This window comes from Stomoxys calcitrans, chromosome 3 (assembly GCF_963082655.1).
Source record: "Stomoxys calcitrans chromosome 3, idStoCalc2.1, whole genome shotgun sequence".
In the NCBI taxonomy this organism is placed as follows: Eukaryota; Metazoa; Arthropoda; class Insecta; order Diptera; family Muscidae; genus Stomoxys; species Stomoxys calcitrans.
Genome location: NC_081554.1, coordinates 48,596,265 through 48,620,275, shown reverse-complemented (window position 1 = coordinate 48,620,275; position 24,011 = coordinate 48,596,265). Strand labels below are relative to the sequence as shown.

At 38.8% G+C, this 24,011-nt stretch overlaps 1 protein-coding gene across 1 annotated transcript; it reads left to right on the top strand.

Annotated features, from left to right (window-relative positions):
- Positions 1 to 205: 205 nt before the first annotated feature.
- Positions 206 to 23,665, top strand: LOC106082773 (uncharacterized). Its single transcript, XM_013245503.2, has 8 exons — positions 206 to 356; positions 415 to 587; positions 11,837 to 12,580; positions 17,229 to 17,465; positions 17,524 to 17,968; positions 21,282 to 22,310; positions 22,373 to 22,702; positions 22,774 to 23,665. The coding sequence occupies exons 1-8, from the start codon at positions 266 to 268 to the stop codon at positions 23,577 to 23,579; spliced, it is 3,855 nt and encodes a 1,284-aa protein (XP_013100957.2). The 5' UTR covers positions 206 to 265; the 3' UTR covers positions 23,580 to 23,665.
- The last annotated feature ends 346 nt before the right edge of the window (positions 23,666 to 24,011 follow it).

Genomic DNA, 24,011 nt, shown 5'->3' with positions numbered 1-24,011 from the left:
CTAGCATTTGAAAGCTTTTATATGGAGGCACTCGTGATTACTATGTCTCATTTCGATTGTGTGTTTTAGTTGGAAACTTATCGGTTCACAAGTATTTGGGTGTATTTAATAAGAAAAAATAAATAATAGCAGCGATAGCAACAACTATCAAGCACTGAAAGGCTAGAAACTAATTTTTCATTGCAGAAATATCTTCAGTTAGAAACTGTCTCATTAAAAAACTTTGTCTTTATTGGTGGGCAAATTTGCCAGGATAATAGAAAACATGAATGGTGTCGAATGTAAGCCTGTTAATAAGGAAGACGAATTGAAGAAGGGAACAATGCAGTTTAAAATAAACGGAACTCCATACAATGGTAAGGCAAGATACTTTATGGTGGTAGAACGTTACTTTATATTTCTTTTCTATGGCAGTGGATCTTACATCCTTGGCACCGGACATAACATTAAACACCTTTCTCAGAGATCATGCCCATTTGATGGCCACCAAATTTATGTGCCTAGAGGGTGGTTGTGGCGCCTGTGTGGTCTCAATCAAAGGCAAAAATCCTGCTACGGGGGAAATTAAAACCTGGTCAGCCAATTCGGTAAGTATTTGTTCGGTGATAAAGTGAAAAACTGTCGAAGTGAATGAAAATATTTGTGTTTAAAGAAGTTTTGAATTACTTGTGAAAAGGGGCTAAGTTGACATTGTTGAGAAGGCAATTTGGGTTAAATTCTTCTTTTCAAGGTTGTGGTACCTAGAAGAACAAGTTGTCAACCAATTTAACGCACTTATATTGAACCAACTTACTAACTTTTTATACCCTACACCACTACTGTGGTACAGGGTATTATAACTTAGTGAATTTGTTTGTAACACCTAAAGGGAAGAGAGATAGATCCATTGAAAGTATACCGATCGAATCAGAATCACTTTCTAATTCGATTTAGCTACGTCCGTCTGTCTGTCTGTCCATCTATTCATTTTAATTTGTGTACAAAGTACAGGTCGCAATTTTCATCCGATTGTCTTAAAATTTGGTAGAGACGAAGCCTATTGAAATTGGAAAAAAATCGGTTCAGATCTGTATAAAGCTCCCATATATATTTTCGTCCAATTTTCAGTAATAATGCAATAAAATGGTCCTTTGTTAACCGATTCCCTCGAAATTTGGAAAGAAAGATTTTCTAATGACTCTCGACATTACTAATGAATTTCAAAGAAGTCGGTTCAGATATAGATAAGGCTCTCATGTACATTTATCGTCCGATTTTTACTCCTAGAGCCACTGCAATCGCATTTATTGACCAATCTTCCCAAAACTTCGCACAACGCTTTCCCCGACGACTTCCACAGTATCTGACAAGTTTGCTCAAAATCGGTTCAGATTTAGGTATAGCTCCCATGTATATGTTCGTTTTATTTTGAGAAATATTGCCAGAAAGTGCTCAGTTTTAAACGGATTCTTTCGAAATTTTGCAGGAGGGATTTTCTTATTGCAAATCGCAAATTTTGCCCATGAAAATTCTACTAAGGAACAGGGGCAAACTTCTCACATATCAATAAGTGCAGTCCCATTCAAGTTTAAGCTCAATGATAAGGGGGCTCCTTTTTATAGCCGAGTCCGAACGGCGAGACGCAGTGCGACACCTCTTTGGAGAGAAGTTTTACATGGTATAGTACCTCACAAATGTTGCCAGCATTTGGAGGGGAAAACCACTGCTGAAAAAAAATTTTCTGATGGTCTCGCCTGGATTCGAACCCAGGCGTTCAGCGGCATAGGCGGACACTCTAACCTCTACGCTACGGTGGCAGTTATACCAGGCTATAAACCGATTTAGACCATACTTGGCACAGTTGTTGGTCATACAGTCAGTCATACAGAACAGATATGTGCAGCTATACCAGGCTATAAACCGATTTAGACCATACTTGACACAGTTGTTGGTAGTCATACAGAACCGATATGTGCAAAATTTCAGCCAAATCGGATAAGAATTACACCCTCTAGAAGCTCTAGAAGTCTTATTGGGTGATCGGTTTATATGGCGGCTATATCAGGTTATAGACAGATATCAACCACACTTGCTGGAAGTAATACAAAACCGATATGTGCAAAATTTCATCCAAATCGGATAAGAACTGTACCTTCTAGAAGCTTAAGAAGACTAATCGGAAGATCGGTTTATATGGCAGCTATATCAAGTTATGGAGTGATTTAGGCAATACTTCACCCAGTGCACCCCATATAAAATTTCAGCCAATAAGAATTGCGCCCTCAAGAAGCTCAAGAAATCTAATCGGGAGATGGGTTTATATGACGGCTATAACAGGTTGAAAGTCATTTCTCAACGAAATGGCAAAATTTCAGCCTATTCGGATAAGAATTACACCCTCTAAAAGCTCAAGAAGTCTAATCTGGAGATCGGTTTATTTAGCAACTGTATCAGTTAATGGTTTGATTGTAATCATCAGAGATGGCCTGTCAGAAATAGTGACGTATATGACATACATTTCCGACGTATATTACATACGTCGAAAACGTTGTAAACCTAGCCAAAAAACTAGGTTTCTGACAGAAAAAAAAATTCGAACGAAAATATGTCGAATTTTTGATCTGATTAACTAAAAATTTTGGCATAAGTAATTTTTTCCTCCTGGAGACGAACAATATTGAAATTGAAAAAAATCGGTTCAGAATTAGAAAAAGCTACCGTAGGTTTACACGATTTTTACCAATATTGTTATAAAATGAATGACATCTGAGGTAGTGTCAAGTGAAATGGTAGATGGCGTGTTAAGTATGCTAATGTGAGGTAATGTCAAGTGAAATGGAAGATGGCGTGTTAAGTATTTTATTGAATAAGTAATGTTATTTTTAAGTATTGTTATTGAATAACATAATTAACACTCCATGTACCATTTCACTTGACACTTCCTCAGATGTCATGCATTTTTAACATATGTCGTTTACAACAGCTTTCAAAAAGCAAATTAAAAAGGGAGAAGCAAATAATTTTGCAAAAGGATACAAAATAATTGCAATTTCTAAATATAATTGATGAAAACTAATAATTTATTGATTTTTTGCTTCACAAAAAAATCCTTAAACGTTACTTTATAAATTGACTTGAAATTTGCGTATATTTCCAATTTATTGTGTGAAAAATGTAAATGCAAAAATTAAAAAAAAACTTAATATTTCTTTTATTGCGAAATTTTTTTACATATAAACTCTTCTATATACAACAAATAAGTGACAATAATATTTGTTAAAAATCAAACTTTTACACTGAGTTATTAAGGTTTATGACGTTTGCGACTTTTTCTACGTTTTATACAAGTATACGACGTTTTCGACTTTTACAACTTTTTGACAGTCGGAAACCTAAAAAATCGTCTTACGGACCATCTCTGGTAATCATACTAAGCATAGTTGTTGGAAATAATACCAAAACAAAATTTCATCCATATCGGATAAGAATTGTGCCCTTTAGAGACTCAATAACTCTAAAAATAAAATAGGGAGATCGTATTATAGGGGAGCTGTATTAGGCTATAGACCGATTCAGACCATATTTGACACGTATTTTGAAGGTCTTGCAAGAAACCGTTGTTCAAAATTTTACCCTAATCAGAAAATAATTGCGCCCTATAGAGCCTCAAGAAGTCAAGACTCAAGATCGGTTTATATGGCAGCTATATCAGGTTATGGACCGATTTAAACCGTATTTTGTGCAGTTGTTGAAAGTCATAACAAAACACTTCATTCAAAATGGAGGGTAAAAAACACCTAGCAAAGAAAATTTTAACAAGGTATTTGAATTTATATTCCGAACTAACGCAATTATTCAACTAGATATACAATTTTTAATAGACTTAGCTGGTGGCCATAGTAGTCAAATTCTCTTACATTTAGTATAAGTTAAGTGAAATTATAAATAAATTAATAAAGCTCTACTTCTGTAAAGGCGCAACAAGAAAACTGGAAAAAAGTAAAAAAGCGTGCTAAGTTCGACCGGCCCGAATCTGGTATCTCCTTATAGGCAAACAAATGATAATGGAACAAAATTTCCATGCCATTGGAAATATTTTAGGTTATGAGCCGATTCGGGCCATAATTGGTTTGGATGCTGGGTACCATAGTAGAAGTCACAAGTGCAAAATTTCCATACCGGCTAAGAATTGCGCCCTCTAAGGCAGTAAAATCGGGAGGTCCGTTTATATGGGAGATACTTATATCCGGTTATGAACCGTTTGAGACCATACTTGGCACAGTTAGACTCAAGAAGTCAAAATCCAAGATTGGTTTATGTGGGAGCTCTGTATATCAAAACACGGACCGATATGGCCCATCTACAGTCCTAACAAACTTGCACTTATAGGAAGTATTTGTGCAAAATTTCAAGCGCTAATTTTATTCCTCCTAAAGATAGCGTGCTTTTGACAGGCGGACATGGATTATTCGACTAAGAATGTCAAGACGATCAAGAATATATATAATTTGTTGGTTCTCAGATGTATGTTTCGATGTGTTACAAACGGGGGGCACAAAAATACTTCCATTATTACGTCGCAATAACTTTAAATTTGCTGGACAAAAAATCACACAAAATTCCCCAACCTATTTGACACTAAAGCTTGACTTTTTTCTTTTGCCCATATTCATAAAACCTAATGCTGCTTTAGCGAAGGTTTATTTGACAGAGTGCCTTTATAAAGGGTGATTTTTTTGAGGTTAGGATTTTCATGCATTAGTATTTGACAGATCACGTGGGATTACAGACATGGTGTCAAAGAGAAAGATGCTCAGTATGCTTTGACATTTCATCATGAATAGACTTACTAACGAGCAACGCTTGCAAATCATTGAATTTTATTACCAAAATCAGTGTTCGGTTCGAAATGTGTTCATTCACCGTTCAGCGATGAGGCTCATTTCTGGTTGAATGGCTACGTAAATAAGCAAAATTGCCGCATTTGGAGTGAAGAGCAACCAGAAGCCGTTCAAGAACTGCCCATGCATCCCGAAAAATGCACTGTTTGGTGTGGTTTGTACGCTGGTGGAATCATTGGACCGTATTTTTTCAAAGATGCTGTTGGACGCAACGTTACGGTGAATGAACACATTTCGAACCGAACACTGATTTTGGTAATAAAATTCAATGATTTGCAAGCGTTGCTCGTTAGTAAGTCTATTCATGATGAAATGTCAAAGCATACTGAGCATCTTTCTCTTTGACACCATGTCTGAAATCCCACGTGATCTGTCAAATACTAATGCATGAAAATCCTAACCTCAAAAAAATCACCCTTTATAAGTATAAAATGCAAAATTTTAGCCATATCGGCTAAGAATTGCGTCCTCTGGAGGCTAAAGTAGTAAAATCGCGAGGTCCGTTTCTATGAGAGATACAAATATCAGGTTATGAACCGATTGAGACCATACTTGGCACATCTGGAGACTTAAGAGGTCATAATCATGCAAACTTCAGCGGAGGTTTATTTGACAGAGTGCCTTTATAGAACTGTCAAATAAGCCTACTTTAAAATTAAGTTTTGTGAATATGGACAAAACTTACTGCTGCTTTAAAGGAGATTTATTTGACAGAGTTCTTTTATAGAACTGTCAAATAAGCCTACTTTAAAACTTCATTAAGTTTCGCGAATACCTGTGTTTGCCAATACTCGTAATAGGTATTCAAAAAAAAAGGTAAGGTAGAAATATGATTAAATATTACCTCGATTTTATATAGAAAGGTTCTTTATAAGGGAAAAAAACCTACTCATAATATGGCTATATATAAGGTATTTGGCCCATTTTGTCCAGTTTCCAAAAGCAATAAACTCTTATGTATATACAAAGTAATAACTTACCATTTCATGCCCTCTCTTCTCTTAAAATGTCTTGTAGTTGCTGTTCTTCTATGCCCATTTTTCGTTGATCTCAATCAGATTGTTTGTTCACCACGCAATAGCAATTATTTCTACCATTTTTTTCACACACTTTCACACACACACGCTTATTAGCGCACATTACAAAAAAAAAAAAAAAAAATAAATAAGAACACACCAAGCATTTGCTTTGTTTACATTTAACAATTCACCACGTTGGAATGGTAGGCAGCAGAGGCCAACATTTATAAAGCAAGAGGCTGCTGCAACATTAAACACTTAATTTGTTGTAAAAATAACTAACATTTCATGGATATTTCTTTACACTATGTTAAATGACACACAAATTTCACGATTAATAACAATTTCCGATATGATTTGCTCATCTTTAGCGTTTATGAGGAGTTTTAATACGCACTTCTCCAATTGCATCCGACTGCACCGAAATTAAAAGCCCGAACTAAAATTATGTGCAAAAAGGGTTACCACACATTATTTATTATGTGAGAAAGAAAAGGGAGAGAGAGAGAAATTAGTATTCGGTCCTGATGCAGATTTTGTATGTAAATTGCAATAAAGTTTAAAATGGACAATTGAATAGTAAAACCGGTAAAGAAAGGCCACAGTCAGGCGAGAAAATAGTATTGGGTCCTAATGCGGAGATTATGTATTTAAAGTGAAATAAATATTCAAATGGACAATTGAATAGTAAAACCAATAAGAAAAGGCAAAAGTCGGGTGGTGCGGACTTAATAATACCCTACACCTACCCTATAGGTACAAAGTGGGAGCTAAGTCTAATTCTGAACCAATTTTGATGGACCTCGCTGAATGTTTTCAAATGGAATATTAAACAATCCCTATCACATTTCGAGCAAATATGTTCAAACTGTAATAACTACGGTTCATGAATGACAATATTATTGCAAATTAGCCAACATGTGATGTAAATCTATATATGAGAGCTACATCTATATATGAACCAATTTTAACTTAACTTCTTAGATATTGTGATAGGCATCAAGGAAAGAGTTGTACACAATTTTGGCAAAATTGGTCAATAATGCGCTTGCCGTGAACCTAGAAGTTAAAATCGGGCGAAATGCATATATGGCAGCTATATATATATATATGAACCGATTTCTATGAAAATTACCAGTAATATTAAAAGACATAAGAAAATCCTTCCGGAGGCCACCGTAGCGCAGAGGTTCGAATCCTGGCGAGACCATCAGAAAAAAAATTCAGCGGTGGTTTTCCCCTCCTAAAGCTGGCAACATTTGTGAGGTACTATGCCATGTAAAACTTCTTTTCAAAGAGGTGTCGCACTGCGGCACGCCATTCGGATTCGGCCAAAAAAAGGAGGCCCCTTATCATTGAGCTAAAAATTGAATCGGACTCCACTCATTGATATGTGAGAAGTTTTCCCCTGTTCCTTAGTAGAATTTTCATGTTCAAAATTTGCATTTGCAAGATTTGGCGGTGAAGGCCAGACGACTGCCGTCAATAAACGTGGTTAACCCAAAGCTTTTCGGGACGACGCAGTCCGAGTTCAGGGAGTTGGCGACGAATGCGCATGCAACATTGTGGAACAGCAAAACGGTCGGTAGGTCGGCGAAAATCCTATGGGGGCATCCAGATCGTGAGAAGACGAGGCTATTACTGAAAGGAAGCAAGTAGGAGATCAGTATAGCTATAGGTATCATAGCGGGACTATGAGCTCATTTATGTAAAACCGGTGCGGCAAGTGATATCATGTGTAGGGCATGCGGGGAAGATAATGAGACGTTGGAGCATTTCCTTTGGCATTGCCTGGCTTTTGCGTCTAACAGCTACCGCCACTTAAACGGGGCACAATGCCAGACATGAACCAACTTAGGGAAGTGGTATTGAAAACAATAATTCATTTTTTAAGTAGCACAGAATTCCTAATTTAAAATTATTTTTTTCGACTTTATACTTTAAAGTTTTTAGAGCGCATAACAATTCGGTTACTGGTTTAGGTGTATGTTCGTAATGGCATGGGGCAGATTAATATATGCACCCTCTTTTTAACCTAACCTAACCTTTGAATCCTTCATGCCACAAATTGTTCAATGCTTGGGATATGTCTATGAGCAACGCTGAACCGTACTGTTTATTCTCATATGCTTTTCTTATAGAAGTTGACGGTGCATTGGTTCTGCGGTGCTATGACTCTCGAAAACCGAACTGGTGGTCAGGTATTACGTTGTCTTTCAATATATAAGGTTTTAATTTTTGTCAGTAAACTTTTTTCAAATAAGTTTGATAAAATTGATAGAAGACTTATGGGTATATAGGATTTTATTCGTGTAGGGTCCTTGCCGGGTTTCTGATTTCATAATTATTTCAGATCATTTCCGAAATTGGGAAATATATACAAGACGTAATATGCCATTAAAGATGAATAATAATATTCTAACAGCTGATTGCGCGAGTTCTTTCATCATTTTTTGCGTTATTAATAACGCCACCTGGCGATTTCTTTAACTTCAAATCTTTTATAGATAATTAGATTTCATTAAGCGTCAAATGCATTTTTTGGCTTTCCAGAGATTGAAGTCATTTGCTTCTGGTTCCAAGCTACGTAAGTAGTTCTTGAGTTCGGGTTCTTCAGCTTCTTTTAATGCGAGGTTTAGTTTCCTCTGACTTCTTCGAAGATTCATTGTCAAATTCGGAGATCGATGTCTTTGCCATTCTTTTCTGAGATTCCTTTTCTCTCTGATGAGGGTGTCGATACTAGTTGATTGTAAAGTTGAGGAGCTTTGTTGTAACCGGACGTTTGTGGAAACTACCGTATTCGAGTTAGTTAAAAACGTCGGTGGATAATTTGACTGCTTTCTGTGTATCATCTTGTGATCGCAGTGGAATTTCCCCAGCTAAATGAGTGTAAATGTATTTCTTATATTTAGTACAGTCTGTGATCGAATTATAGTATTTATTTTCAGAGCAGAGTGAGGATCGTTGGGGAGTGTTTAGATGTAACGTCTAACGATGGATGAACTATCATGTTTTCGCGTTTTATATTTCCTACTACCGCGAAGTCAATTAGATCTGGTTACCCACTTGAAAAAGCGTCCAGCTTGGAAGATGTTATTGTGCTGTAGAGTTGTCTGCCTCTGGGTGTAATTAAGCGTGATCCTTAAAATGTGTGTTTTGCATTATAGGCTCCAGCTGAAATAAATTTCGGTCCTCGGGTCGTGAAGTATTCTAAAAATTTATCTTCATCAATATTGTATTTAGGAGGTCAGTAGATCGCCGATATGACAGTTTTATTATAAGTGTTGTTGATCGAAGTTGCTGGAATTTGGTTGGTCTTGTATTCGGGCAATTGATAATGTTTGATTAATTTATGCATTGGGTTGCCCAAAAAGTAATTGCGGATTTTTTAAAAGAAAGTAAATGCATTTTTAATAAAACTAGGAATGAACTTTAATCAAATATATTTTTTCTATACTTTTTTTTTCTAAAGCAAGCTAAAAGTAACAGCTCATAACTCACAGAAGAAAGAATGCAATTACAGAGTCACAAGCTGTGAAAAAATTTGTCAACGCCGACTATATGAAAAATCCGCTATTACTTTTTGGGCAACCCAATATAATGATATACATATATAACAGAAGTGATGAGAATTCAAAGTTCGACCCGGACGAATTTAATGTCTTTTTATACCCACCACCATAGGATGGGGGTATACGAATATAGTCATTCCGTTTGTAATACCTCGAAATATTGGTCTACGACCCCATAAATATATATATTCTTGATCGTCTCGACATTCTGAGTCGATCTGGCCATATGCGTCTGCCAAAATCACGATAGGGGTTCAATGCGTAAAGCTCACTACTTGAAATTTTGCACAGATACTTCTTATTGACTTAGGTCATTGTAGATTGCAAATGGGCCATATCGGTTCAGATTTAGATATAGCTCCCATATAAATTGATCTCCCGCTTTGACTTCTTGAGCTCTTACAAGCCGCAATTTTCGACCGATTTGGCTAAAATTGTATATATAGTGTTATGTTGAGAATCTCAACAACTATGTCAAGTACGGTCCAAATCGGTTTATGACATGATATAGCTCCCATATAAACCCATATAGACCGATCCGCCCATTTAGGGTCTTAGGCCCATAGAAGCCTCATTTATTATCTGATTTTGCTGACATTTGAGACAATAAGTTGTGTTAGGCCAGTCAACATCCTTCTTCAATTTGGCCCAGATCGGTCCAGATTTGGATATAGCTGCCATATAGACCGATCTTTGAATGTAAGGTCTTGGGCCTATAAAAGGCGCATTTATTGTCCGATGTTGCCATTATTTGGGACAGTGAGTTGTGTTAGGCCGCTGGACATCCTTCTTCATTTTGCACCAGATCGGTCCAGATTTGGATATGGCTGCCATATAGACCGAACTCTCGATTTAAGGTCTTGGGGCCATAAAAGGCGCATTTATTGTCCGATTTTGCCAAAATTTGGGACAGTGAGTTATGTTAGGCCCTTCAATAATCTTCTTCAATTTGACTCAGATCGGTCATAATTTGGATATAGTCGCCATATAGACCTATCTCTCGATGTAAGTTCTTGGGCCCATAAAAGACGCATTTATTGCCCGATTTTGCTTTCGCCGCTCCATAAGGGCACATTTATAATCCGATTTCGCTAAAGTTTGACACACTGACTTATATAAGGCTTTTCGACATCCGTGTCGTATTTATATGGTTCGGATTGGTCCATATTTGGATATGGCTACCAAAAGACCAATATTTTGTTCTACAAAATTGAACAATGGCTTATACTTATTGGACCTCTCAATATCCGTGTCAGATTTGGTCCACCGGATTATGACGAAAGGTGGTTTACATATATACCCGAGGTGGTGGGTATCCAAAGTTCGGCCCGGCCGAACTTAACGCCTTTTTACTTGTTTGTTTAACGATTGCCGCATAATTTTAGGTGTGTTCATGTACTAACTTGGCAATAAATATTTGTAGGAGGAGAAACTTTTTTGGGGGAATAAAAATTTGCGACGTCTCATTTAAAAACTCACCAAACGTTTTTCGCTTTCACACTCTCTTACACCCAGAGAAAAGTTGATACCAAATGTGCTCATTTCAATACCATACGGTATTGATAGTAAAGCAACACCGTGTGCTGCGAAAACAATACCGGATGGTATGGATGAAACATAAAATTAGTACCGTTTGGTACTAACCTAATTACCGAGCGGGTATTGGTGTTAATACCAATCTGTTGTTGGTTTTAGCACCAGACCGTTATTGGATTTAGTAACAAATCGTTATTTATTATTCTAGCCCCTAATGAACCAAAATAAATATTTTAAGTACAAAGCTCAACAACACTTCTGGCGCGATGGCAAGAATACAAATGTGACGCCGTCGATTCTTAATTGCCTCGTTTGTCTGGTATTGAATTGATACCAAATGGTATTAAAAATCTTTGCCAATGACGCGAACAAAATAATACCAAGTGGTATTGGCAAAGTTCCGTCATTTTTCCATCATTGTACTGGAAAACGAACGACTATCCGTAAAATGTTGTGCAAATTTTTGAGTACGCAGCAATTCGAGTGGCTGCGTAATGTTGTCATATTTTCTAAATTACCTTAAAAGTGTACGAGGAAACCAAAGTTTTTAACATAATGTTAATGAATGTTCCGGTTAGTTAACACGAACTTTATTTTTTCTATGAAAAAAATGGTTTTTATTTGATTATTATTTAATAGATTTAGTATGCATTTTGCTCATTTCATGCGACTGCTTCGAATTTAAATTGAGAACTAAAGTTATGTGCCAAAAAGGGTTACCATAAACCATTTTTAAGTAAAAAGGAGGGAGAAAGATTGGTACTTGTTCTTATTTTTATTTTTTCAAAAATGTTTTTGTTTTTTTGTTTTTTCTGTTTATCTTTTATAGTGCCTGGCATTACTGAACACTTGTGGATCTTGGGAAATCACCACCAGCGAGGGCATTGGAAATCAACTCGATGGCTATCATCCCATACAAAAACGCATGGCCAAACTAAATGCAAGTCAATGCGGTTACTGCACTCCGGGTTTTGTCATGAACATGTACAGCTTATTGGAGTCCAAGGGAGGTCAGGCCAGCATGGAAGAAATCGAGAACGCCTTCAGTGGTAATATATGTCGCTGCACTGGTTATCGACCCATTTTGGATGCTATGAAATCTTTTGCTTGCGATAGTAATATACGGCTGCCCGCCGAATGCAATGACATTGAAGATCTGGTTGGCAAAAAATGTCCCAAAAGCGATTCGGGAGCCTTGTGTTCGGGTCAATGCCATAAACCTAAGCCTCTACGCTATGCCGATGGCAGCTTTTGGTCTTGGCCTCAAAATCTCAAGGAATTAATTCATATGCTCAGCCAAATACCAGCGGATGAGGAATATATGTTGGTGGGAGGCAATACTGCCCATGGGGTTTATCGTCGTTCGGAGCATATCAAGCATTTCATTGATATCCATGAATTGGCAGAATTGAAGGAGTTCAAATTGACCAAAGACAAATTGACTTTGGGTGCTGGCCTGACCCTTTCCGAAACTATGGATATCTTTAAAAAAGTAGCGAACACGAATGGTTTCCAGTATTGCCAAGAGCTATGGGAACATTTTCAACTTATAGCCAATGTGCCGGTGAGAAATGTAAGTATTATATGACAATATTTTGGTACTAACTTCGGCCGGGTCGTATTGCGTATTCTATTATGGGAAGGAAGAGAGATAGACCCATTGATAAGTAAACCGGTCGACTCAGAATCACTTTCTGATTCGATTTAACTATGTCCGTCTGTCTGTCTTGTCCATGTAAATTTGTGTACAAAGTACAGGTTGCAGTTTTTAACCGATCGTCTTAAAATTTGATACAGAGATGTTTTTCGGCCTAGAGACGACGCCTTGTGAAATTGGAAAAGATCGGTTCAAATTTGAATATAGCTCTCATATACATTCTTCCGATTTGCAGTAATACTGCAATAAAATTGTCATTTGTTAACCGATTCTCTTGAAATTTGGTAGGAAGAATTTTTTTATGACTTCCGATATTACAGGCGAATTTCATAGAAATCAGTTCAGATTTGGATATTGCTCCCATATATATGTTCTTCCGTTTTGCAGAAATACTGCAATAAAATGATCATTTGTTAACCGATTCTCTCGAAGTTTAGCAGAAAGGATTTTCTCATGACTTTCGACATTACTGGTGAATTCCATGGAAATCATTTCAGATTTAGATATAGCTCTTATTTATATACATCGCCCGATTTTCACTTCAAAAGTTACAGCAAGTGCATTTGTTGACCAATCTTGACAAAATTTTGCACAACGCCTTCCTTGACGAATACCACACTATACGGGAAGTTTGCTCTTAATCGTTTCATAGTTAGGTATAGCTCCCATATATATGTTCGTCCGATTTTAAGAGATATTGTAATAAAGTGCTCATTTGTTAACCGATTCTCTCATAATTTGGCAGGAAGTATTTTCTTATGCCCTCGACAATGCTGAAGAATTTCTTAGAAATCGTCCCAGATTTAGATATAGCTGTCATATATGTATATCGCCCGATTTTCACTTCTAGAGCCACTGCTCGGGCATTTATTGACCAAACTTGCCAAAATTTGGGACAACGCTTACCTTGTCGATTACCACAATATCTGAAAAGTTTGCTCGAAATCTGTTCAGATTTAGATATAGCTCCAATATATATGTTCGTCAGATTTTGTATAACTTGCAACAATTTTGTCATTTGTCAACCGTAAATATTACACTTTGAACGTTGCTTACTTTACTTTACTTTAATTGGCTATGACAGAATATTTGTTCCACTAGCCGAACGTAGAATAGCTTTCCAAGCGCCTCGATCCTCTGCGCTCATTCTAGAATCTCTGACACCAAGTTTCGAGGTGTCTCCCACAACTTGACCTTTCCATCGGGCTTTTGATCTTCCCGGTTTGCGTGTACCAACGTGTTTGCCTTCAAAAGACTTCTTTGATGGAGCTTCTTCATCCATTCTGACAACATGACCTAACCAACGCAGCCGTAATATCTTCGTCATACAGCTCGTGGTTCATACGTCGCCTATATTCTCCATTAACGCAAACTGGTCCTTATATTTTACGAAGAATCTTTCTCTCAAATACTCCAAGCACTGCCTCATCTGCCTTTACAAGTACCCATGCTTCAAAACCATATAACAGCACGGGTAGTATCAGTGTCTTGTATAGTGTGATCTTCGTCTGTCGAGAGGTGGCCTTGTTTCTAAACTGCTTACTTAGTCCAAAGTAGCATCTGTTTGCCAGTATTCTCCATTTTCTTTATCTGCTCGGTTGTGCAAAGCTTTTTGGGAGTTGAAACGATCCATTTCGTCTTATCTCCATTTACTGCCAGACCCATTTTCACTGACTCTCTTTCGATTCTTTCACAGGCTAAAGTTACTACTTCCGGTGACCGACCTATGATATCGATGTCGTCGGCATAGGCGACACACACATCTGCATCTCGTATTGTCTTCTCCAACAAGATATTGAAGAGATCACACGATAGGCTGCCTCCTTGTCTGAAACCTCGTTTGGTATTAAATGGTTCGGAGAGATTCTTTCCTATTCTTACTGAGGAACGCGTATCGGCAAGTGTCATCCTGCAAAGTCTTATTAATTTTGCAGGGATACCAAACTCAGACATGGCTTGAAATACCTTTGAACGTAAAGGAGTATCGAAGGCGGCTTTGTAGTCAACTAAGATATGATAGGTGTTGATTTGTCCTTCTCGGGTCTTTTCCAGGATTTGGTGCAGTGTGAATATCTGGTCCATGGTGGATTTACCAGGTCTACAGCCGCATTGATAGGGCCCAATTATCTCATTGACTTTAGGTTTTAAACCTTCACCCAGTACGCTCGAGAGTATCTTGTATGCGATGGTGAGGAGACTTATTCCTCTGTAGTTGGCACATTCCGTCTTGTCTCCTTTCCTGTGTACGGGACATAGTATGCTGAGGTTCCAGTCATCGGGTATGCGTTCTTCTAGCCACATTGTGCAGACAAGCTGATGCATACGCCTTATCAGCGTGTCGCCTCCGGTCATAAATAGTTCAGCGGGTAACCCGTCGGCTCCTGTTGCCTTGTTGTTCTTTAGTCGGGTCACTGCTACTTGGACCTCATTCTGAATAGAAGGTAAACATTCTATACCATCATCAGGGATTGGTTCTGCGGTATCCTCTTCGCCGTCAACATTGGACACTAGCAATTGGGTAAAATGTTCTTTCCATATCCCCAGTATGTTATCTGTGTCAGTCACCAGATTTCCTTCTCTGTCTCTGCAGGAGGATGTGCCTGCACCAATGCCATCGGTTTGATGTTTAATTCTTCGGTAGAATTTCCGGACTTCATTCTGACTCCTGTACATCTCTATTCGCTCACACTCACGTCTTTCCATTTCCTTTTTCTTTCTATGGAATAGACGTTTCTCCTCTCTCCTTCTCTCACGATACCTCTCCATGAAGAGAAGAATGCGGCTTCAGTAGCATCTCGACACTCCTGGTCGTACCATGGGTTTCTTGGAGGAGGCTTCTGGTACCCAAGTAAGAATTTGGCGGCATTTTCCATGGATTGGGCAATAGTTTGCCACTGCGCCATTATATCATCGGAACAAGGAGTGCTTTCATCGAGCAGTTGGGTCAGTCGAGTGGAATATGCCGCTGCCATTTGTTGTGTTTGCAGCTTTTCAATGTCTAGCTTCCGTGCAGTGTCAGTTCGTACTTTCCTCACCATGTTCAAACGGGTGCGAACTTTTACTGCAACAAGTTAATGATCCGAATCTATATTCGCTCCACGGATCGATCGTACATCTAACAAGCTAAATGAATGCCTTCCATATATCACAACGTGATCAATTTGGATGTCCAATCCCAAAATATAAAAGGCAACCCTCGTAAAATTCAGAAAAATGCATGAAATCTTCATTTGAATCGATAGTACGGTCCATATAATTAAATGTTTGAAGATTATTTCATGCATATATTGACCATGACTGCGTTTCAAATGGTCCAATTTTGCCATGCTCTTTCCAATATTTCAGCCAGTATCTAATGAATAAATGCTTCAATGTAGTCTTACAATGCGTCAATTGAGGCGGGCTTTTCTGTATAGACATGAGTTTTAGCATAGCCCCACAAAAATAGTCTAAAGGCGTTAAATCGTACGTTCTGGGCGGCCAATTGACCGATCCCAAACGTGAAAAAAATGTTTATCGACCTCGCCTGTCAATAAGTCTATTGCTAGGCGTGCTGTGTGGCATGTGGCACCGTCTTGTTGAAACCACATGACATGCAAGTCATGCTCTTGCATTTTGGCCAAAAAAAATTATCTCACGGTAGCCCTCACCATTCACCGTTACGTTAGAGTGGCATCATCTTTGAAGAAGTACGGTCCAATGATGCCACCAGCCCATGAACCGCACCAATCTATGAGTTTTTCTGGATGCATTGGTAGCTCTTGCAATGCTTCTGGGTGATTTTCACTCCAAAATCGACAATTCTCTTCCCATTGTGCCAAAAATGAGCTTTCTCGATGGAATGGAAGAAACGCGCGATAAACTTTCTTAACAGAGCACTCATTTTGATAATAAAATTCAATGATTTGCAAGCGTTGTTCGTTTGTAAGACGATTCACGGTTAAATTATAGACCAAAATTGAAGATGTTTGCCAGGGAAACAAAACACAAAACGTGCGTGAGCTGTTTAAACCAGTGTTGCCATAATGATAATAGCTAAAAAACCGTTCTCAAACCGCAAATTGTTTACAAGTTTTTTTGGTTTCCATCCCACTGTGCGTCGGTTAAAAAAAAATGCTATAGCACCCTTCTAAAAACTTGCGTTCGACCTTATCAATAAAAAGCAGGTTCCTTATCTTTGAGTTTAAAACTTGAAATGACCAGCACACTCATATTGTTATATGAGAAGTTTGCCGTCTGTTCCTTAAAAATGTTTTCGTAGACTATAGCAGATAATAAACAAATAAACCCCATATATTTTAGTAAGTGCGTAATAATTTAGTACATGTGCTAAAATAATGAATTGCAGTGTCTGGCGATAACAATTTTGATGTCTGGACTATAACTAGAAAAATGAATTTAAATTGGGTTATCAGTGTAATAAAATTAGTGCAATCTTTTATATGTTGTTTTTTTTTATAATCTAAATTTGTTTTACAATCTTAGAGCGCAGACGACTAACAGTATTTTTAGCATAGTGCATGCGTATTCAAATGATAACTTTGACTTTTTACCCTTTCACCAGAATGGCACACTGGCCGGAAATATTTCAATTAAAAAAGCCCATAGAGAATTTAGTTCGGATGTTTTTCTATTGCTGGAGACACTAAATGCCAAAGTGATAGCCTGTCGAGCACCCAATGGAAGTCCCATAACACTTTCAATGGCAGAATTCCTAAGTGACACTACACCGAAGACAATAATTCTGGCTTTTGAGCTATCCGCCTACCCTAGGGCAAACTTCATATTCAAATCGTACAAGGTAAGTGCAATGTGGATTTCGAAAAAAATTCTACTCCATCTGCTTCCTCCTGTCTTAGATTATGCCCAGGGCCCAAAATTCTGTTGCCTATGTAAATGCTGGATTTTTGTTGGAATTGAAAACGCCTGCCGTGGGTATTGTAAAAACTTCCCGAATATGTTTTGGTGGCATTAGCACTGATTTTGTACATGCCTCTGCTGTTGAGGACATGTTAAAGGGGCAGTGCTTCTACCACAAAGCAGTTGTAGCGAGTCTATTTTCAACCCTAAATAGCACATTGCAACCTGATGCTGCATCGTCCAATGCTTCTACTGAATATCGCCTGAAGTTGGCCTCAGGGTTAATGTTTAAATTTCTATTGGAAGTGAGTCCAAAGGATGCAGTGCGTCTGGATTATGTTAGCGGTGGTCCTCTATTGAAGCGAGGCCCCTCCTCGGGCCTTCAGACATTTGATACCAGGCCAAGTGTTTATCCCGTAACGCAGCCAGTAGAGAAGTTGGAAGGTATAGTTTCTTCAAGTTAAATTTAGCAAATAAGTCTCCACTCCACCATAGGATGGGGGTATTCTAATTTTGTCATTCCATTGGTAACACTGAGCCCTGACAACTGAGACCCAACAAAGAATGCATATTCTTTATTGTTTTAACATTCTTAGTCGATTTAGCCATTTCAGTCCTTCTGTCCGTCCGTCCGTCTGTCCGACCGACCGTCTGTCCGCCCATCCGTCTGTCCGCCCGTCCGTCTGTCCGCCCGTCCGTCTGTCCGCTCGTCCGTCTGTCTGTCCGCCCGTCCGTCTGTCTGTCCGCCCGTCCGTCTGTCCGTCCGTCCGTCTGTCAGACCCGTCCGTCTGTCCACCCGTCCGTCTGTCCGCCCGTCCTTCTGTCCGTCTGTCCGCCCGTCCTTCTGTCCGTCTGTCCGCCCGTCCTTCTGTCCGTCTGTCCGCCCGTCCGTCTGTCCGCCCGTCGGTCTGTCCGCCCATCCGTCTGTCCGCCCGTCCGTCTGTCCGCCGTCCGTCTGTCTATCCATCCGTCTGTCCACCCATCCGTCTGTCCGCCCGTCCGTCTGTCCGCCCGTCCGTCTGTCCGCCCGTCCGTCTGTCGAAGCAAGCTAACTATCGAAGGTGTAAAGCCGAGCACTAGAAATTTTGCACAAATGCTTCATATTAGTGTAGGTCAGTTGGGATTGCAAATGAGCCAAATCGGTCCATGTTTTGGTATAAACCGATATCAGATTTTGACTTCTTCGTGAGCCTCTTATGAAAGCAGTTCTTATCGGATTTGGCTGAAATTTAGTATCATCTAAATATAAATAAACTGTGCTATGTATGATCTAAATCGGTTCATAACCCCATATTGCTTCCATATAAACCGATTTCGTATCTTGACTTCTTGAGCCGATAGAGGGCGCAATTATTATCCGATTTAGCTGAAATGTTGTATAGAGTGCTTTGATTTGGCCATCAACAACTGTGTTAAGTATGGTCCAAGTTGGTTCTCAACCTGATATTGCTTACATATAAACCGATTGCTTACATTAATTTCTTGAGCCGCAAGAGGGCGCAATTATTATCCGATTTGGCTGAAATTTTGTATAAAGTGTTTTGGTTTGACCGTTAATAATCGTGGTGAGTATGGTTTAGATCGGTTCATAGCCTGATATAGCTCCCATTTAATCCGATCTCGGATCTTGACTTTGTGAGCCGATAGAGGGCGCAATTATTATCTAATTTGGTTGAAATTTTGCATGAAGTGTTTTGCTCAGACCATCAAAAACTGCGCCAAATATGATCCAAATCGGTTTATAACCTCATATAGCTTCCATGTAATCCGATCTCGGATCTTGACTTCGTGAGAAGATAGAGGGCGCAATTATCGTCCGATTTGGTTGAAATTTTTCATGCAGTGTTTTGGTTAGACCATCAAAAACTGCGACAAGTATGGTCCAAATCGGTTCATAACCTTATATAGCTCCCATGTAATCCGATCTCGGATTTTGACTTGAGCCTATAGAGGGCGCAATTAGTATCCGATTTGGCTGAAATTTTGCATAAATTGTTTGGGTTATACCGTTAACAACTGAGCTATGGATGACTTCAGTCAGTTGATAACCTGATATAGCTTCAATGTAAACCGATTTAAGATTTTGATTTCGCCGCTAGAGGGCACAATTAGTACCCGATTTGGCTGAAAGTTTGCATGAAGTGATTTGGTTAGACTGTTAACAATTGTGCTTAGGATGACTTCAGTCGGTTGATAACTTGATGTAGCTCCCATATAAACCGATTTCGGATCTTGGCTTCTTGAGCCGATAGAGGGCGCAACTATTATCTAATTTGGATGCAATTTTGCATGAAGTGGTTTAGTTTGACCATCAACGACTGTGCCAATTATGGTGTAAATCGGTTTGTAACCTGATATGGCTCCCATGTAATCCGATTTCGGATCTTGATTTCGTGAAAAATTTAAATTAGAGTGAAGTGGTTTGTTTCGACTATCAACGACTGTGATAAATATGGCCCAAATCGGTTCTCAACCTAATATAGCTCCAATATAAACCGATTTCAGATCTTGATTTCGACGCTAGAGGGCACAATTAGTACCCAATTTGGCTGAAAGTTTGCATGAAGAGTTTTGATTAGACCGTTAGCAACTGTGTTGAGTATGGCCTACATGGGTTCATAGCCTGATATAGCTCCCATATAAACCGATTTCGGATCTTAACCTCTTGAGCCGATAGAGGGCACAATTATTATCTAATTTAGTTGCAATTTTGCATGAAGTGGTTTAGTTTGAACATGAATAACTATGCCATGTATGGTTTAAATTGGCTCGTAACCTAATATAGCTCCCATATAAACCGATTTCGGATCTTTACGTCTTGAGCCTCTAGAGGGCGCAATAATTATGCGATTTTGCTTAAGTTTTGCATAAAGTATTTTGGTTTGACCAACAACAACTAGGCCAAATATGGCCCAAATCGGTTTACAATCCGATATAGCTCCCAAAAAATCCATATCCCTATTGCACTTCTGCACACAACCTGATATAGCTCCCATATAAACCCATTTCCCATTATACTTCTTGAGCCTCTAGAGGACACAATTATTATCCGTTTTGGCTGAAATTTTTTATTGGCTTGCCCAAAAAGTTATTGCGGATTCTTTAAAAGAAAGTAAATGCATGTTTAATAAAACTTAGAATGAACTTTAATCAAATATACTTTTTTTACACTTTTTTTCTAAAGCAAGCAAAAAGTAACAGCTGATAACTGACAGAAGAAAGAATGCAATTACAGAGTCACAAACTGTGAAAAAATTTGTCAACGCCGACTATATGAAAAATCCGCAATTACTTTTTGGGCAACCCATACTTTGTCTATGTACAGGGTGGCTGATGAAAGCCGCTACCAAAAAAAAATGTAATAACTTTTTTTCTATTTAATAATAATAATTTAATAATTAATTTAATTAATTAATTAATTAATTTAATTAATAATAATTTAATAATTAATTTAATAATTTAATTTAACATGAATAAAAGAAAAATGTATTCCATACACCGAAAAAAAAATGTAGCAATATTCATCATTGTAGCAATATTCATCAGCCACCCTGTATGTTCCCAATCGGTTCATAACTTGGTATAGCTGAAATAGTATCGCAATTCCCATCTATTATCCTTTGTTTGTCTATAAAGACAAATCGGCCAAAGAACTTGACAAACGCGATCCATGGTGAAGGGTATATAAGATTCGGCCTGGCCGAACTTAGCACTCTTTTACTTGTTTTATTTTGATTTTTCTTTCCTGTGATTATAGCTTTGATTCAATGTGCCGGAGAGGCCAAGTATATGAATGATCTTATAACCTCCAAGAATACGGTGCATTGTGCCTTTGTGGGAGCCACTAAGGTGGGTCACATGATTGAAAGCATTGATGCCTCGCAAGCTTTACAAATGCCCGGAGTTGTGGCCTTCTTTTCTGCCAAGGATATTCCTGGAGTAAATTCCATTGTTGATACCGCACAGATGTATGCAGTGGAGGAACTTTTCACTTCGGGCCTGGTGCGTTTTTATAATCAGCCTTTGGGTATGATTGTAGCCCAGAGTAGAGATATAGCCGAAAGGGCCATCACGAGAGTCAAGGTGTACTATACGCACGACGATGCTTCCAGCATTATGCCCACCATGGCGGATGTCTTGGAAAATAAATGCTTGGATCGCATTTCAACCGTGTTAAAATCCAATGTCTCGGAAATTAAGTTATCTGCCTCGGCAGATTTTGAAGTAAATGGTATCTTCGAAATGGGTCTTCAGTATCACTTCGCCATGGAACCTCAAACCTGCGTTGTGATACCAGCTGAGCAAAGTTTAGAGGTTTACTCCTCCACACAATGGCACAATCATACCCAAGCTTGTATTGCTAAAATGCTGCAGCTCAGGGCTGCCCAAGTCCAGTTGAAGGTGCGCCGTCTGGGAGGTGCATTTGGATCCAAACTCAGCCGCTGTAATTTTGTGGCCTGTGCTGCCTCCCTGGCTGCCCACAAACTCAATCGTCCTGTTCGATTTGTGCAATCTCTGGAGTCCATGATGGATACCCTGGGCAAACGTTGGGCTTGTCGCTCCGACTACAAGGTGCATGGACAGGCAAATGGTAAATTGGTGGCCTTGCAAAACATTTTCTATGAAGATGCCGGTTGGAGTTCCAATGAATATGCTCCACCTGTTTATCCAGATTCGTTTAGAAGTTGTTATGCCTTTAGCGAAGAAAATCTTAAACTAGAGGGAAAGGTGGTGTTGACAGATGCCCCCAGCTCTACATTTATGCGAGCTCCTGGTTCTCTGGAGGGTAGGTAGAAGCTACAATTAGAACTTAAGTGCCATTTTTTAACAAGCTTGGTGATTTTTCAGGCATAGCCATGATTGAGAATATTATAGAGCACATAGCCTTTGAGGGCAATCTAGATCCAGCCGATGTTCGCCTGGTGAATATCAAAGAAGGCAATAAAATGAAGGAGTTGCTGCCTCAGTTCCTCAAATCCAGAGAATATAAGAAACGACGTGGGAAAATTGATCTGTTCAATGCCCAAAATCGTTGGCTCAAGAAAGGCCTGGGTCTGGCAATCATGAATTTTCCCTTGGAATATTTTCCCAAGTTTGGTACATATCCCGCCACAGTCACCATTTATCATGTAGATGGTTCTGTGGTTATTTCTCATGGCGGCATTGAAATGGGTCAAGGTATGTTAAGAACTTTAACATTATCAGCAACAACTGAACTTTTTCTCTGTCGCTCTGCCTCTCTCTTTCAGGTCTTAATACCAAAGCTGCTCAGGTGGCTGCTCATATCCTGGGAATTCCTTTGGAGTTTGTTAAAATTGAAAGCACCGACACCGTAAATGGTGCCAATGCCCTTTGGAGCGGAGCCTCCATGAGTAGCGAATGTATTGGCTATGCCATTCGCAAATGTTGCAATACCCTGAATGATCGTTTAATGCCCATTCGTAAGTCCTTGGAGAAAAATGCCACTTGGAAGCAGGTGGTGCAAGTCGCTTGGGAAAAATCCACCAATCTGATTGCCAGTGAGCAATACAAGTTTGGCGACATACAGGAGTACAGCATACACTCTCTAGCTTTGACCGAAGTGGAAGTGGATATTTTGACGGGAAATCATTTGATCAAGCGCGTTGATATTCTGCAAGATGTGGGAGAAAGTTTGAGTCCCAACATTGATATTGGCCAAATTGAAGGAGCATTCGTTATGGGCCTTGGTTACTGGCTGACAGAGCAGGTTATCTATGATCGACAAACAGGGCAGTTGTTGACAAACAACACTTGGACCTACAAACCACCCGGAGCCAAGGATATTCCCATAGATTTTCGCATTGAAATGTTACGTGGCTCAGGCAGTAAGACTGGCTTTATGAGTTCCAAGAGTTGTGCAGAGCCCCCAATGTGTTTGGCTGTCAGTGTTATATTCGCTTTACAGCACGCCATACAATCGGCCCGTCACGATGCTGCTTTGAAACGAAAATGGGTTAGCTTGGGAGCACCAACCACGCCAGAGACCATTGTGCTAAATGCTGGCATCAATGTTGCATCGTTCGCCTTAAAGTAAGCTAACCGTTATGTTGTCCAGGATATTTTTCTAAACTTTGAAGTTCCTCAAGTATTAAAAGTATGAATCCTAAATACAAAATATAAAAAAAATCTGTTTTATTGTTTCCTCTTCGATAAATATGCAAATTCAGTCAAATCCTACACTCAGCGAAATTTATTAATCAAAATAGCAAAACTTTTGCTAAAACAACCGTGTTTGACTGCTGAATAAAGGGAAGCAGTTATGATTGTTGTTTAAGCAAACATTCTGCTATTTTAACAGGCAACATTTGCTAATTCAGCAACAAAATCTTCTACAATTCTGAACACGCATTACTGGTGAACAGGTAAATATTTGCTACACAGGACAAAATAAAAATCAGTTTTTATCACGAAATGTATTGATGTAATTAATATTTTAATTGAGACTGCTTCAGTCATGAAAATTGTT